Source organism: Chanos chanos, chromosome 7, assembly GCF_902362185.1.
Source record: "Chanos chanos chromosome 7, fChaCha1.1, whole genome shotgun sequence".
In the NCBI taxonomy this organism is placed as follows: Eukaryota; Metazoa; Chordata; class Actinopteri; order Gonorynchiformes; family Chanidae; genus Chanos; species Chanos chanos.
Genome location: NC_044501.1, coordinates 23611606 through 23625830, shown reverse-complemented (window position 1 = coordinate 23625830; position 14225 = coordinate 23611606). Strand labels below are relative to the sequence as shown.

The 14225-nt window shown below is 40.7% G+C and overlaps 2 protein-coding genes across 2 annotated transcripts; one reads left to right on the top strand and one right to left on the bottom strand.

The window, feature by feature from the left end:
* Window positions 1-1320: 1320 nt before the first annotated feature.
* slc32a1 (solute carrier family 32 member 1) lies at window positions 1321-3815 on the top strand. Its single transcript, XM_030780886.1, has 2 exons — window positions 1321-1725; window positions 2628-3815. Exons 1-2 carry the CDS (start codon window positions 1321-1323, stop codon window positions 3813-3815), a joined length of 1593 nt encoding a protein of 530 aa, XP_030636746.1.
* Window positions 3816-8131: 4316 nt separating this feature from the next.
* aurka (aurora kinase A) lies at window positions 8132-14225 on the bottom strand. The gene is made up of 8 exons (XM_030779110.1): window positions 14142-14225; window positions 12613-12916; window positions 12442-12484; window positions 11656-11847; window positions 10805-10943; window positions 10215-10363; window positions 8559-8733; window positions 8132-8311 (listed from the first exon to the last, which is right to left on the bottom strand). The coding sequence occupies exons 1-8, from the start codon at window positions 14223-14225 to the stop codon at window positions 8132-8134; spliced, it is 1266 nt and encodes a 421-aa protein (XP_030634970.1).

The following is a 14225-nucleotide window of genomic DNA, read 5'->3' as shown; positions in this document are numbered from 1 at the left end:
TCCTGAAATCTGCCTTCCATAGGGAACGAAAGCAGCGCTGAATGAATTTTAATATGCTTCATTTGGTCGATTATGTGCGCATAGCAAAATTTTCGTTGAAAAGAATATTCAATACATAGACCTATATATTATTTCATACCTTCATTTCATTTGAAGGCCTATTTTTAATTGAATCGTATAAATTATGTGATCCCGCAGTTATCGATGACTTCCCCTTTCTTTTAGCAATTCCTGCGGATTAATCACGTTACTGACAGAACACATCATCGGATCCTCAACAGCCTGTAAAACAAAACATCATTTTGGCAAATGTTCTTTTCCATCACGAGTAGATTCCTCACTCAGACCGATCCAGTGACTACTCCATGGTAAATTTAAGATGGTCACCAAGAAAATAGCTAGTCCTCCTGTCGTCGTTGCAAAATAGATTGGGAAAAATCGCAAAAAAAAGATAGAAATAGAGAAAAAGGGGGATATACAAAATGTAACAAATGTTTAATCACATCGTAGAACCGCTTAAACGAGATCCGGGAATTTGGGGAGTTGGGAAAACCACTGACCATGCCTCTTTATATACAGGTAAAGTTATGCAACACTTGAAGTCCCAAAATATCATTGGATGTCGAAATAAAGTAAACTGTGGATGCGGGGAGGAGGGGTGCGGTACCACAAGCACCTCCCCTGGAAATGCAGCAATTCTCTCCCCATTTTCATGTGCGGGGTGACTGTGCGCACTGGAGGCCAGAGACGTGCTTTGCGCGGAAGAGTCTTTGCATTGGCAGGCTGACGATGACACGTGCCCCTTCCTCGCCATCCCCCGGCTCCTGCGTACTGCATTGGCATCAGTGACGGCTGTGGAAAACCAACTGTGGACGCGCGGCCACAACGACCTGCGCCAATCAGTTTAAAAACTGAAAAAGTATACATACCGCTTTACGCACTAGCTATTGGATCCAATTTACTTTGCGTCAAAAAACCCCCACTGCATCAAGAGGTTGGAGATTTTTTTTCTGAACAAAGAAGGGAGCGCACGCATAAGATGCAGAGACCAGGAACCGACGTGTGAAGGTGACATGATCCAAGGGACTACTAAAAACGGCAGGTGTACTTTCAAGAAGAATTGGAGATAACAGGCTGAATCAGTCCAAGAGCGTATTCTGTGCATGGTTTTATTAATGTTCAGAAAGAGACCATTACTCTTACACTAAAATCATAATTTATCTAACTATATATATATATATAGTTATATATAGATATAAATATATTATCATCAGTAGATTCGTAATAGTTTTGAAATTGGGTACAGTTTGGAAAGAGATAATGGCAACATTAATTCGAAGCAAGATTTCCAATAAGCTGTCGAATGCAGCCACCGCTGTGTCCAATAAATCGCAGGCGAAGGTGAGTGGCATGTTCGCCAGAATGGGCTTTCAGGCCGCTACCGACGAGGAAGCTTTGGGTTTCGCAGCCTGCGATGACTTGGATTATGACCACAGGCAAGGACTGCAGATGGACATTCTTAAAAACGAAGAGATGGGGGGCGACGCCGCTGGAGAAATGGGTGGAGACGGGACGATGGAGGGGGACAGCCGCTACCAGCGAGACGGCACGGGTCCCCCGCCCTCAGCTTCGAAAGACGGTGGGGTTTGCGACGAACTGGGCGGTCAAGACAAACCAAAAATCACAGCTTGGGAAGCAGGCTGGAACGTCACCAATGCTATCCAGGTAAACTTGGATATTAAAATATTCTACCAGATATGAAAATCTATGAACAACAATTCTTGCGTGGAATGTAACAGAATTTTGAAATACATAACATTTTAAAGATGAGCCAGAACTGCGGGGAAAAGTGCTGTTCCGATTTTTTTTTACATTCGTTGCGCGAAATGTTGAATGCCGTGAAATGTTTCGGAACAGCGATGCAGTGAGGTGGATATGAATATGTACCAGCATACATGTCTGAACGCTGTGAATCTCGTCGAGAGGGTGCGTGTCGTGGCATAATGTTTTGCTTTTGCTTTTGTATGTTTAGAAATAGTGTGCACGAAATCGTGTTATTTCTCTCTTTGCATGAACCTGTTTTTCTGTTTGTGTTAACCTGCGTTTAACCCTCTTTCCAAGATGCGTAGAACCAAAAAAGTGATTTTATAACACTAACCGAATCTTTGAAGAGAGCAGAGCGAAACCTCTGTCAAACTTGTTAATTACTATTTGACACTGAAAGGCAGTGACGTCACGTTGCGATTTGTGAGGTAAGGGATGACATGTTAAGATTTGTAAGACAAAAACATCCCTACACAACAGTCGTGGGTTTATGATCAGAGCCAACCACGTTCGGCACTGTTCTGTCCCTCTGATGCCTCCTAATTATCACATAATGAGACAAGGGCGAAGTGTTCAGAGGAGCACATGATGGCCCTTGAATAAAGTTACTGGCGCACACAAGACTCACTCTCTGCGACAACCATGATTCTGTGATTCAAAAATTTTTTCTTTATTAGGCTACTGCATGGTTATACAAGGAGAATTTACTCTGAATCATATTTTGGACATCAGTGCCTACAGCCTATGCGAATGCAAATCATGCCAATAGTGGTGCAATTTTTAAACCTGTGTGTATTTTGCAGGGGATGTTCGTTCTTGGGTTACCGTATGCCATTCTTCACGGTGGATATCTTGGACTGTTTCTCATCATCTTTGCCGCAGTGGTGTGTTGCTATACGGGAAAAATCTTAATTGCTTGCCTGTATGAAGAAAATGAAGACGGGGAGCTTGTGAGAGTGAGAGACTCGTATGTGGACATTGCTAATGCTTGCTGCGCGCCAAGATTTCCCTCACTAGGAGGCCATATTGTGAATGTAGCCCAGATTATTGAGCTAGTGATGACCTGTATTCTGTACGTCGTGGTGAGTGGCAATCTCATGTACAACAGTTTTCCAAACCTACCGGTATCTCAGAGGTCGTGGGCCATCATTGCCACCGCTATACTTTTGCCCTGCGCCTTCCTCAAGAACCTGAAGGCTGTCTCTAAATTCAGCTTGCTCTGCACCCTTGCTCACTTCGTCATCAACGTTCTCGTGATAGCATACTGTCTCTCTCGGGCGCGTGACTGGGCGTGGGACAAAGTCAAGTTCTACATCGACGTCAAGAAGTTCCCCATTTCCATTGGCATCATTGTTTTCAGCTATACGTCTCAAATTTTCCTGCCGTCCCTGGAAGGGAACATGCAAAAACCCAGCGAATTTCACTGCATGATGAACTGGACTCACATTGCTGCCTGCATCCTCAAAGGCCTGTTCGCGTTGGTGGCTTACCTAACCTGGGCAGATGAAACTAAGGAAGTAATCACAGACAATTTACCGCCCAGCATCAGGGCTGTCGTCAACATTTTCCTCGTGGCCAAGGCCCTCCTGTCTTATCCTTTGCCATTCTTCGCTGCTGTGGAGGTGCTGGAGAAGACTTTTTTCCAAGATGGGGGACGTGCAATATTCCCAGATTGTTATGGCGGCGACGGCCGCCTGAAATCGTGGGGGCTGTCCCTCCGCTGTGGCCTTGTGGTATTCACCATGCTTATGGCCATCTACGTGCCCCACTTTGCCCTGCTCATGGGCTTAACGGGCAGCCTCACGGGCGCCGGCTTATGCTTTCTGCTCCCCAGCCTCTTTCATCTCAAACTTCTTTGGAGAAAGCTGCTATGGCACCAGGTGTTTTTTGATGTCGCTATATTTGTGATTGGGGGTATATGCAGTATTTCCGGCTTCATTCACTCAATGGAGGGCCTCATAGAAGCATACAAATACAACATACAGGAATAGCTAAACCCGCCTGCGTTTGTTCGGTGATTAATGTTATGTCGCATCCACAACATTTGAGGAACCAAACTCCCCCAAATTCTCACAGTCCCCAGCTTTAAAATAAGTTTTGTGAAACTAAGCACGCGCACATAAATCAGAACACAGACGCATATATGTGCGTACGTCACGAGCGTTCTCAAAATTCATACTCTGAGATCTGAACACACATATAAACACAATGCGTAAATAAACCTAAACAGATTCATAACCAAACCCGAAATGCCAGTGAAAAGAGAGTTAAAAGTGAGGACAAAATATTAGTAGATCCAAGGCTTGCAAGGGGAACCAGTTTGTAGGAAAACTGATCGAACGAAACATTAAGAAAAGCTCCATTTGATTAAAGTATGCGCTTTTAAGAGATGTTTAGGGAAATAACTCGCTAAAACTAAAATTTGTGTAAGTGCAAGATTCTTTTCTGGCCTGTGATAGATACACTCTAATCCGCAGTAAATTTAAATCAGCCTACATTACGTTAAACATATTATCCAGTTATTGGGGACGAGCAATAAATAGGCCTATGAGAAACAAATATGAGATTTAGCTTCACGTAACAGGAGGAGGACTATGAACACAGTCACAAAATCTTACCATACTCCAGATTACGGAAGTTTGTACATAAAAGACTCATCCTTTTTTTTTTTTAATTTCTCACTTCATCCGATCGAAGCAAAGTGGCAAAGTCAGGAAAAAACAGCAGTCTGAGACAGTGATTTAAATAGAGTTACTTAAACTATGCATTTTGAATGTAAAATGACCACGCAGTAATGGCGGAGGAAGAATTCTGAGGCTGAGAAAAACCGCAATAGTGCTTATGTTTACGCAGTGGGGTTACACTACACAGCAAGTGCACTCCTCATCCGAAAGACTGACCACACAATAACCAAACCATTATTTCTATACATCATTTAAGCATCGTTTATATTGATAAATCTGGAATGCACACCAAGCCCCCAGCCAAGGCTCTATATAAGCCCCTATCTGAACAAAAAAAATAGAAAATGTCATTTAGGCAACGGCCTGCGATTTAAAAAGGATTTTCACACAAAAGCTGAAAAATTCTGATAATGCTAAGTTTTATGAAGTCTTTTTAGATTTCGTAACACGCTATGATCACTACATCAACTGATTTTCCCTCCAAGAAGAGTAAAATTGCGTCAAAGCTATGATATTAAGGTGATTTTATCTTGATATTCTGACATATTTCCAGAAAGAAAACCTGCATACGCATTTTCATTCTGTGCAATCCAATGGGTGCTGTGGAAATGTTATAAAATGTATGTGTAGTGTTATTGTGGTTCAAAAAGATGGAATGTATATCACAAAAATCGTTATCATATATCGTGAAAATGAATATATTGAAGAATAAAGAAATATGTGAAATTCTGTTGTACAATTGTGTTTGGTTTTGTGTGCTTAAAACAAGAACCGTGAGAAATGTGTATTTTTTCCTCCGAAATAGAATAAAATGTTTTAAAAATTGAATCACATTCTCATTTTATTGAAAATACCATTTTCACGGAAAAGGCGGATCACTGTTTTGTAATGTTACTGTGATTTTTGGCCTGACTGCATCTGTCTGGCTCAGTTTGTCTTTTGATTTAGACATTTTAATTTACACAATTTCTTCGTTTAGTTAGTGAAGGAATGTTATATCTAATGACAATACCTTTTTTAGAGACGACAAAAAATACGGTTTTTTTTTATCTGAGGAAAGCGGTGCTCATTACATCGTTGAATAATGCCATACATGGATGGGAACGGAGCCTATCATTTAAAGATATGAAAAAATATTTAATACTTTCAATGATTAGGCGTGGGTTACCGTGTGTGTGTGTGTGTGTGTGTGTGTGGGAGGTGAGAGCAGCTGAATGGTAACCGTTCGGTGGTTCAGAACTTCCGCATTTGTCATACTCATCTTTTCTGCTTAACATCCGTTTAAATGATTTAAAGGGTATCCATTTTAATACCCTTTAAATCATAACTGGCAACAGAGGCAGTAGGCTATAGACCAACGCTCAGACACTATCATTGTTTTGGAAACTTCGTTTGCTTGTTCACCAAACGACTACCGGATAATGAAGGCAGGATATCTTAATTTACTGAAGTAGGCTACGTACCAGGAGCGGGGGAACGCATTAGCTTTATGCAATGTCTCGGTTAAACCCACCGATTTTCGGTGTTTGCGTGTTCAGTGAAGAAGCAACAACAGGCAGACGAAACAGACAGAAGAGTGAAATTAGAACAGACAGGATTTGCCAGATGTTTTGCTCAAGGCGGGAGTCAGCAGGTACCTGTGTCGTGCCCGAGTTTGGACTTCAACCGAAACATCTGGACTTTTTTTTTTTTTTTTAGCTCAGAACGAACCAGCGTCAAATAATGTATTTCTTTGTAGGCCTATGTGGTTTATAATCTGTTGTAAAAAAATGTGTGTTATAGGCCTACCATGGAGGTGGCCTGTGTGAACCTAGCCTTGAAACCAAGGTGGTCCATTTAACCTCTATTCCTATCGTCCTATTAAGATTATGGTGATTCTCGATATGAGTACTGTATGAGGTCCAACACATCTGAGGTCTCATTTGGTAGAAGTTGGAAAAGACTGAAAAGCACAAGATTTAAATTTGGATCGGATAACTGATTCAAACTTACAAACTGTGTGTGTGTGTGTAAACCCCTTCGCTGTGAGAAGACGAAATAAATATAAACTTAGGATAGTAGGCTATGTAATGGCATGTAACACGTAAATGAACTTTAATTAATATTTGAGATTGAAGACGCACGTTCTATTCGGGAAAAGGAGAACGTGTACCCTACACCAACCGACCCTGACCAAACATTAGGCTAAAGAAACATTCCTTCTTTTCAGTGTCATGGCGGTTCGGTCAGTTTACATGGTATTACATGCCCCTCTCAAACTCGCTGCGTCAAATCCTGAAAAATAGTCCTCAAGAACTAGTCTGTCTATATAGCCTAATTTCTAACAAGCTTTAATATTAGAATGAAGCCTATGTACAAAACGTAATATTTCGTGAAAAAAAACGAGGATGTTTGAGTCAATAATTTCATAAAATCTCTCAAGAAGAATACGCTCAGCATTATTACTATCTCTTACATATTTGATTATGAAACATTATACAACCATGGAGGGAAATGTGTAGGTATTGTCCACAGAGCAGTGAGTGAACGTATAATAACCAAAACCATGTTTTCATTTCATCGTACATATGTAGACACACTGATAGAAAACGATCCACGATCATATGGTCAAATTGTACAAAATGCCAAGTGCAAAGAATGAATATTCATTTACTTATTTTCTCCAACCTTTGACGTCCAAGTTCATTAAATCTCATAGGGCAGTACGTCATAGGACATCAAGCCCGATAACCGCCGAGACCAAACTGGAAATTGTAGAAAAGCGACACCTAGCGGCCAAAATTAGATAACCACCTGCATATTTGGTAATTGTTCGTAGGCGTTATTTACTGCGCCTGCAGAGGAATCAGTTTACACTGACCTGCACGTAAAGTGTAAAGATAGAGGGTTGACCTGACAGAGGTCTGTCACTTCGTACTTTTACTCTGCTTTTGAAAATACAAACAGTAGTTATTATACAGTGGGTTTTTAGATCCCCAAAAAGAAAAGTATATATTTAGTCATTCATGACAAAACACCCATTTCCTAGTATCATATTCAGTGGAATATGAGCACTGTCTTCAACTCAGTGTCACACTGTGACATGAAGCAGTGTATTCATTCATACATCCATCTCTTTTCTTTTTGCTCAGGATACACAAATGAACCCATTTCTAACCATATGTCAACTATAGGATCCCTTCTCTACAGACTCAGGATACTGCACTCCTCATGGTTCTCCATCATCACAACCTGGCCAACGACCTTCACACAAAATATTAAAAACAATGAATTTTTACACTCATTTAATATACACATAAGGAGAAAAAACACATCTAAAAGCACAGTGAAAAATCATTTAAAAAATTTCCATCCCTCCCATGCAACCTATCAATTTCATTGTAGGATCATGTTTATTGTTTCAAGTAAAAAGCAGGAACATTTAAACTTTCATAATTTTACAGAACAGAGAAATATTTACATGGTGCCACAACAGTGCTCTTGCCGTGAGAGCACAGTGGTGATTTAAAAAGACATTTACTTTAAGACAACATTCACTCATACATATCCATGCAGTAATACTCCACTGACGTTTCAGAGGAGTGTAGCCAATGATGGTTGTAGATGTTGAAAATAAAAGCTCCTCATTGGCCGGTGCAAGAGCCAGTGGAGATAGTGGTTGGCTTCTTGGTAGAGTTCTCCACAACCCATGGGTGCTGCAGCACACCTTGGATAGGCAGACGGTGCATGGGGTTGTGTTTCAGCAGCCTGCTAATCAAATCTTTACTACCCTCACTCATATGGGCAGGATAGCTGAACTCCACCTACAGGGGGAAAGACATTATCAAATGTCAAAACAAGATTTTAGTCAGTTTCTTAGTTATTTATGATCAAAAATGTATGTAAAAATCTCCAGACTTTGGTGCTATTTAAGGTTAACACTGGCTTTCACAAATATCTGCAGAAGCTAAACTACCTGCCTTAACTCAGCAGTGAGTGTGATGTGGACTGGGATAAACAGGTGCCCTTATACATGGATGATCAGCGTAAAATGAAGTGCTTCATACATACCCTTGATATCTTGCGATAGGTTTCTTCATGGCTTTTTGTTTCAAAAGGGGGACGTCCAACAAGAAACTCATAGCACAGCACTCCCAAACTCCACAGGTCCACCTTCTCATCGTGAGTCTTTCCCTCAATCATCTCAGGAGGTAAGTAATCCAGTGTTCCACATAAAGTTGACCTCCTGAGACATTGAAATAACCCCGTTAAAGCAGAAAAAGAGCAGTGAACTCTGGTTTAATAGTGGGAAAGAACTGAAACTTAATCGTCTGCGTGAGGGGACCCTACAGAACAAGCACAATGTATAGCAACAGTTTCAATGAACTCCACTTACCATGAACTCCAAGTAGAACTCCATGATGCTTAGAGGTCAACTATAGTAGTTGTGTGTAGAGTTCAGTTTAAGAAGACCAAGTATGGCATTAATCTTTCAGGTCAACACAGGCCTTGCGGGACAAATTGAAAGTACCGTCCTTGTTTTCACTCAGATATCCAAAAAAAAAAAAGAACGGATTGATTTGCTCGCTATTATGCTTTGACAAATGTTTCTGCCCCCTTGGCTAAGCCTTAAGCTCAAATTTCTAACTCAGATTCAACTGAATGGGATGTGGGACTGATCCAGAGTAAGCTATTAGATCCACTGAGTGGGTCAAACACTCTATACAGCATTAATATATGTTTGAGGAGAGCTTGTGAATCACTAATTAATACTCAGTAGCATCCAAATATATACAAGTCATCCTAAACATGTGGTGGGAAATGTGTGAGTGTTTATGAGAGACACATATTTTAATCAGTTTTCTGCAAATCAGTTTCCCTCCTCATCAACCCTGTCTGTTATACTAATCAACAAAAGAACCATTTCTCTCTGACTTGATAATGCAACCATGACTGCAGCTGGTCCATTTTCACAGCTGTTGTTCACATGATGCCAATCAGGTCAAAGCTTGTTTGGTCTGATGAGAAGATTCACCTAGCAACTCTCCCTACACCTGAGCACAGTGAGGTTGTTACATTTAAATATATGAACTTCTCAGGAAAGCCAGTGTTTGTAAGCTATAAACCCAGTGGTGCAGCAGTACTCATTAAAGCTGGTTATATAACCTATAGTAGCTAATTGCATCTCTGCTAAAGAGAGATTTATCAGATTGCCTTCACTGAGCATACCACCATTCGGCTACACACTCACTAAAAATGAGGAATTGCTATGCATAGACATTGTGCTAATGCACGTGCACTGAGACCACTACAGATGACAACTTTAACCTTTATCTATTGGCAAGCAAATCCTGCCCTGCTTCCAGCTCAGACCATCAGTCCTTTAGTTTCCGGTTAAATAAATATCAACCTAAGATCCAGAAGGGATTCAGATATTTTCACAATTAAACCACATTTCTTAAGGGTATTCCCCAGTTAAACCATCATTCTTAAGGGTATTTGCAACCTTTCTAAACTGAAGGTTATGCAAATGTCAAATTCATGCCTCTTCTGCATTCATTTAAAATGTAAAGAAAAAAAAAAATCAATGTCTCACCAAATAAGTTAATTTTTAAATGACATTTTTTGATTTTTGTACCCACATAACGAATCGGTTGACTGGTTTCATTTGGCCATGAGGAAAGGAAGAGAATTAAAAGGTAAAGTAAGAGTTAAGGCAAAGTGTACCTGGAGGATGGAGTGTGAACTGACCAGCCAAAATCTGCTATCTTTAGCTCTCCATTGGCCCCCAGTAGGAGGTTCTCAGGCTTTATGTCTCTGTGGATCACATTCTTAGAGTGGCAGTAGTTCAGAGCATCTGCCAACTCCATAATGTACTGCAAGACACAAACCCACAGTCAAAATTACATTCAAGTCTCACGTCATTCAGCCATGAATCCCAAAAAAAGCTTCAGATTTCCTATTCCTAGCTAGGTTCTCTGTCATGCAGTGTAAGTTCTACTCTTGGCGTGAAATCTGACATGGTATCAGAGTACAGACATCTTATCAAAATGATCATACCTATTCCTGCACGTCTTCCACTGTAATTTCATTTTTCACTATTGTGTTCACAGTACTGCAGTAATGTGTGTCACTAAACTGTATTGGAGCTTTATAGTTCTTACAATTAAATGATCCTAAAATCACATAAACCTACATCTAAAAAGGTAGACTATACAAAGGCCTTGCTGACTTCTGAGCAGGTGACTGCTCTGATAAGGCCGGTGCTTGTTCCAGACTCATGTAAAAGGCCACAGTCAGCTGTGTGACTGTCTCACCGTGGCACTCCGCTGGTTGTCAAAAGTACCACAGCGCTGTAATTCACTGTACAGCTCTCCCTTTGGCGCAAACTCCAGGATAAGGTAGACACGTGAGGCATCATGGAAATAGCCATACAAACGCAGGATGTTGGGGTGTCTGTATGGACAGGAACACGGATAAACAGAGCCAAGCAGGTTAAATAAATAAATAAGAGGGTACTGCACACCATGGCAGACCCACAGCAATAACATCCGCCGTCGTATAATTATGTAGCCTAGTGCAAGTGCAGTTGGATTCTCTTAGCACCGTGGTTGTCCTTTCCTAAGCCCTTATGAATTCACATCTTTCCTTAACCTCAGGACGCTTTCCACAGAGGTAAAGGAAAAGTGGTTAGGAAAGGACATAAGACATCATCTTTTTAACTATTTGACCGTAGCCCACGTGTCCCTTTAGCACTCCAGCTTTATCAGTTTTCCATTTTCTTTGTTCATAGTGTGAAAGTCATCAGACCAGCAGAAAGTCAGTGGGAAATGTCACTAGGGCTTGACCAACATAGTTTCCCAGGGCCAATAACAATACTGATTATTAGTAATCATGGAGGCAGAGGACTGATATTTATTTGCAACAAATATGAATATTGCCACATAAAAATTTACATGTGTAAAGTAACACAAACTCGCAACACAAAGCTTTCTTTAAATGATCGTATATTCAAATACCAAGAAAGCTCAGAACATCACTTTAAAAAATTGAAATGCATAGAGCTCCCAGAAGGCACAGAACCGATCGGTCTTTAGTGAAATAATTCTATCCACACCCTTATATATGTGAGGCAAGATAACTCTATCTACACCCTTGTAGCACCAACCTGAGATGTGACTGGATCTCGACCTCTCTCCTGAGCTGATGCTCCACCCCAGCCTTCTCCAGCTGTTTTTTGAAGAGCACCTTCAGTGCCAAAATGAACATGGTCTGACGCTCCCTGGCCAAATATACGTTACCAAACTTCCCTTTGCCCAGAGGTCGCCCAATGTCGAAATTCTCCAGACTCCAGCGCTTCCTGCAGGAATACAAGGTGAAAAGTCTTACACAGATGCCATGGTCAATAACATGTATGTGAAACTAAAATGAGTTGAAACATTGTTTCAGTCAAGGGAATCTGCTGATATCAACTGATTCAATGTGTTTTAAGGCCTGTAAGATATTTTATACTGTGCTTCTGTTACCAAAGTATAAACAGGCTACACTGTAATTCTGTTACCAAAAGTTGGAACAGATTATATGGTTTTAACCAAAGACAGGTCTTGGTCAGGCCGTCTGAAATCAGAGAAAACTGAATTTCCACACCCATCATCTCAGATCACCCTTCACATGATATCTCTCTTGGAGATAGTCACACCTGCAAAACTAGCTGTTAATGTGTTATGATCAATAAGGAAACTTAGTTGACTCATTTCCCAAAATTCTCATTGAGCTGCATTTGGTAAATAAATCGTTAATGTAAACGGGACTGTCCACTTCCTGACCATGATTAGGACATGAGAAATCCAAACTCCCCCATCAACCCCATCCCTTACATTGTGTGTTACAGCAGGAGACCTGAGATGGAATTACCCCCCCCCCTCCCCATTTCAATGTGATTAAAACCACTTACTTTGCAGCACTGTTACTGGAGGATGAGCCATTGCAAGTTTTTTCTACAGAGGGAGAAATAAGCAGATGTACCTGTAACTAAGTCACTACAAAAATATACACAATTACTTGTGTGTGTGTGTGTACATATATATATATATACACACACACACGTACAAAAATGCATACTTACGATTTGGTCTCTCCTGTTTGGCTGGCTCCTTATTTTTGCCTGATTCAGAGCTCATGGGAGCAGCAGCAGCAATGCTCTTGGGTGGATTCTGTGTTTGGGGTTTCACTTGAACCAGGTTGATGTTCTGGTCTCCAGGGCAAGTTGTCCTGACAGGAGGCTTTTGGCTTACTGGCTTTTGTTGAGTGATGGGTCGCTGTATCCGTTGTGGTCCATTCGACACACCAAGAACACACTTTGATGGCACTGTACATTGTTTTCTGCAGCTCTGTGCTACTGGAACTCTTTTCGGTCCGTCACTGACCACCTGGACAGTGAACAAAGTTCTTAGATCCCGCAAATTAAAACTGAAGGCACATTAAATATTGCAGCCTTGCAGAATTAACACCATCAAGACCCTGTAACTGACGAGTGTTCCAGACATCTGGTGTTATATCATTTCTCTCTACATATACCACTTGAACTTAATTGTCAAATTCAACCGGCACACACAGAAAGAAAAGATAATACATTGCCCTAAATAAATAAGGCAAATAATAGTAACAAGCAAAATAAATAAAACACGCATTCTAATTTTATTGTAGACCTCACTCGATTTGGGTTGTGGTAAAAGAAAACCTCACACCAGAACGACTTTCATCCATGACGCGCAAAAAAAGAAAGAGAAAAATAATAATTTAATCCCGTTTTGTACAGATTAGAATATGCTAAAAGAGGCAATTCTGCGCAGACCTAACTGGAGCGCAGCCTGCCGCAAACCGGCCATCAAACGTTAATATTACCTTTTCACTGCCAGTTCGTTGTGCTTTGAGGTCGTTTATCAATTTGCCACTGGCAAAGTCCATGATCTGAAACGAAAACTAGGATTAACCAGTGATTAACCAAGAAAAACGACTAACCGAATAAAACTGTTCGGTTAGTTACAATTCAGTCTCGTAGCTCACATATATGTATAGATGGGTCGAAATATGCAAAGTCCGAAGGTTGTTTTAGAAACACATGCAGGCTATACCGAACGGTTAACAACAAACAGTGTTAGCATGTTAGCTAGGTTTACTCAAGCATAGCTCGAATAATTTCTCATACTAACGTCATTTCTGTTAACACTGTTAGGAGGTAGAAACACAAACTGCAAAGAATAACAAGGAATATAACTTAAATGTGAACAACTACTGAGTACATCTCTAAAACAAAATATGCGTACAACACTGACTCAATATTCGAAACATGAAATTAGCTAACCCACTGTTCCTCCATCCGTGATAAAACCACCAAAATTAGCAACACTGGCTAACTAGCAACAGTGCTAACCAAAAACGACCCAGACGTTTTCATAAGTTTTAGGCCCTGAATATTTAAAATGAATTGGCGGGCCTGCAGTTTTGGTTAACTAACAGAATATATCATTAACTTACCTAGCTGCTCGCAGCTAACGTTATCTTCCAGGAAATTAGATGCTCGTAGCCTCAAATGCTCTTAGAGAGCCCAAGGACTTGACTTGTTTAATTTCAAATTTCGCTCTTTTAAAATACCTTTAACTTTGCCGTCGCCTCTGATTGGTCCGAATTGACTGTGCTTTCGTCGACGATAGGCCATTCGTTCACTTTCGTCACCAT

Bases quoted from the DNA above. Each gene is read 5' to 3' on its own strand.
- slc32a1 (XM_030780886.1), top strand. From the start codon at position 1,321: ATGGCAACATTAATTCGAAGCAAGATTTCCAATAAGCTGTCGAATGCA. The intron at 1,726-2,627 runs GTAAACTTGGAT...TGTATTTTGCAG, and splicing joins ACGTCACCAATGCTATCCAG to GGGATGTTCGTTCTTGGGTT.
- aurka (XM_030779110.1), bottom strand. From the start codon at position 14,225: ATGGTGACGAAAGTGAACGAATGGCCTATCGTCGACGAAAGCACAGTC. The intron at 10,364-10,804 runs GTGAGACAGTCA...TGTGTCTTGCAG, and splicing joins ACAACCAGCGGAGTGCCACG to TACATTATGGAGTTGGCAGA. The intron at 8,734-10,214 runs GTACACTTTGCC...TCAATGTCTCAG, and splicing joins GTTCACACTCCATCCTCCAG to GAGGTCAACTTTATGTGGAA.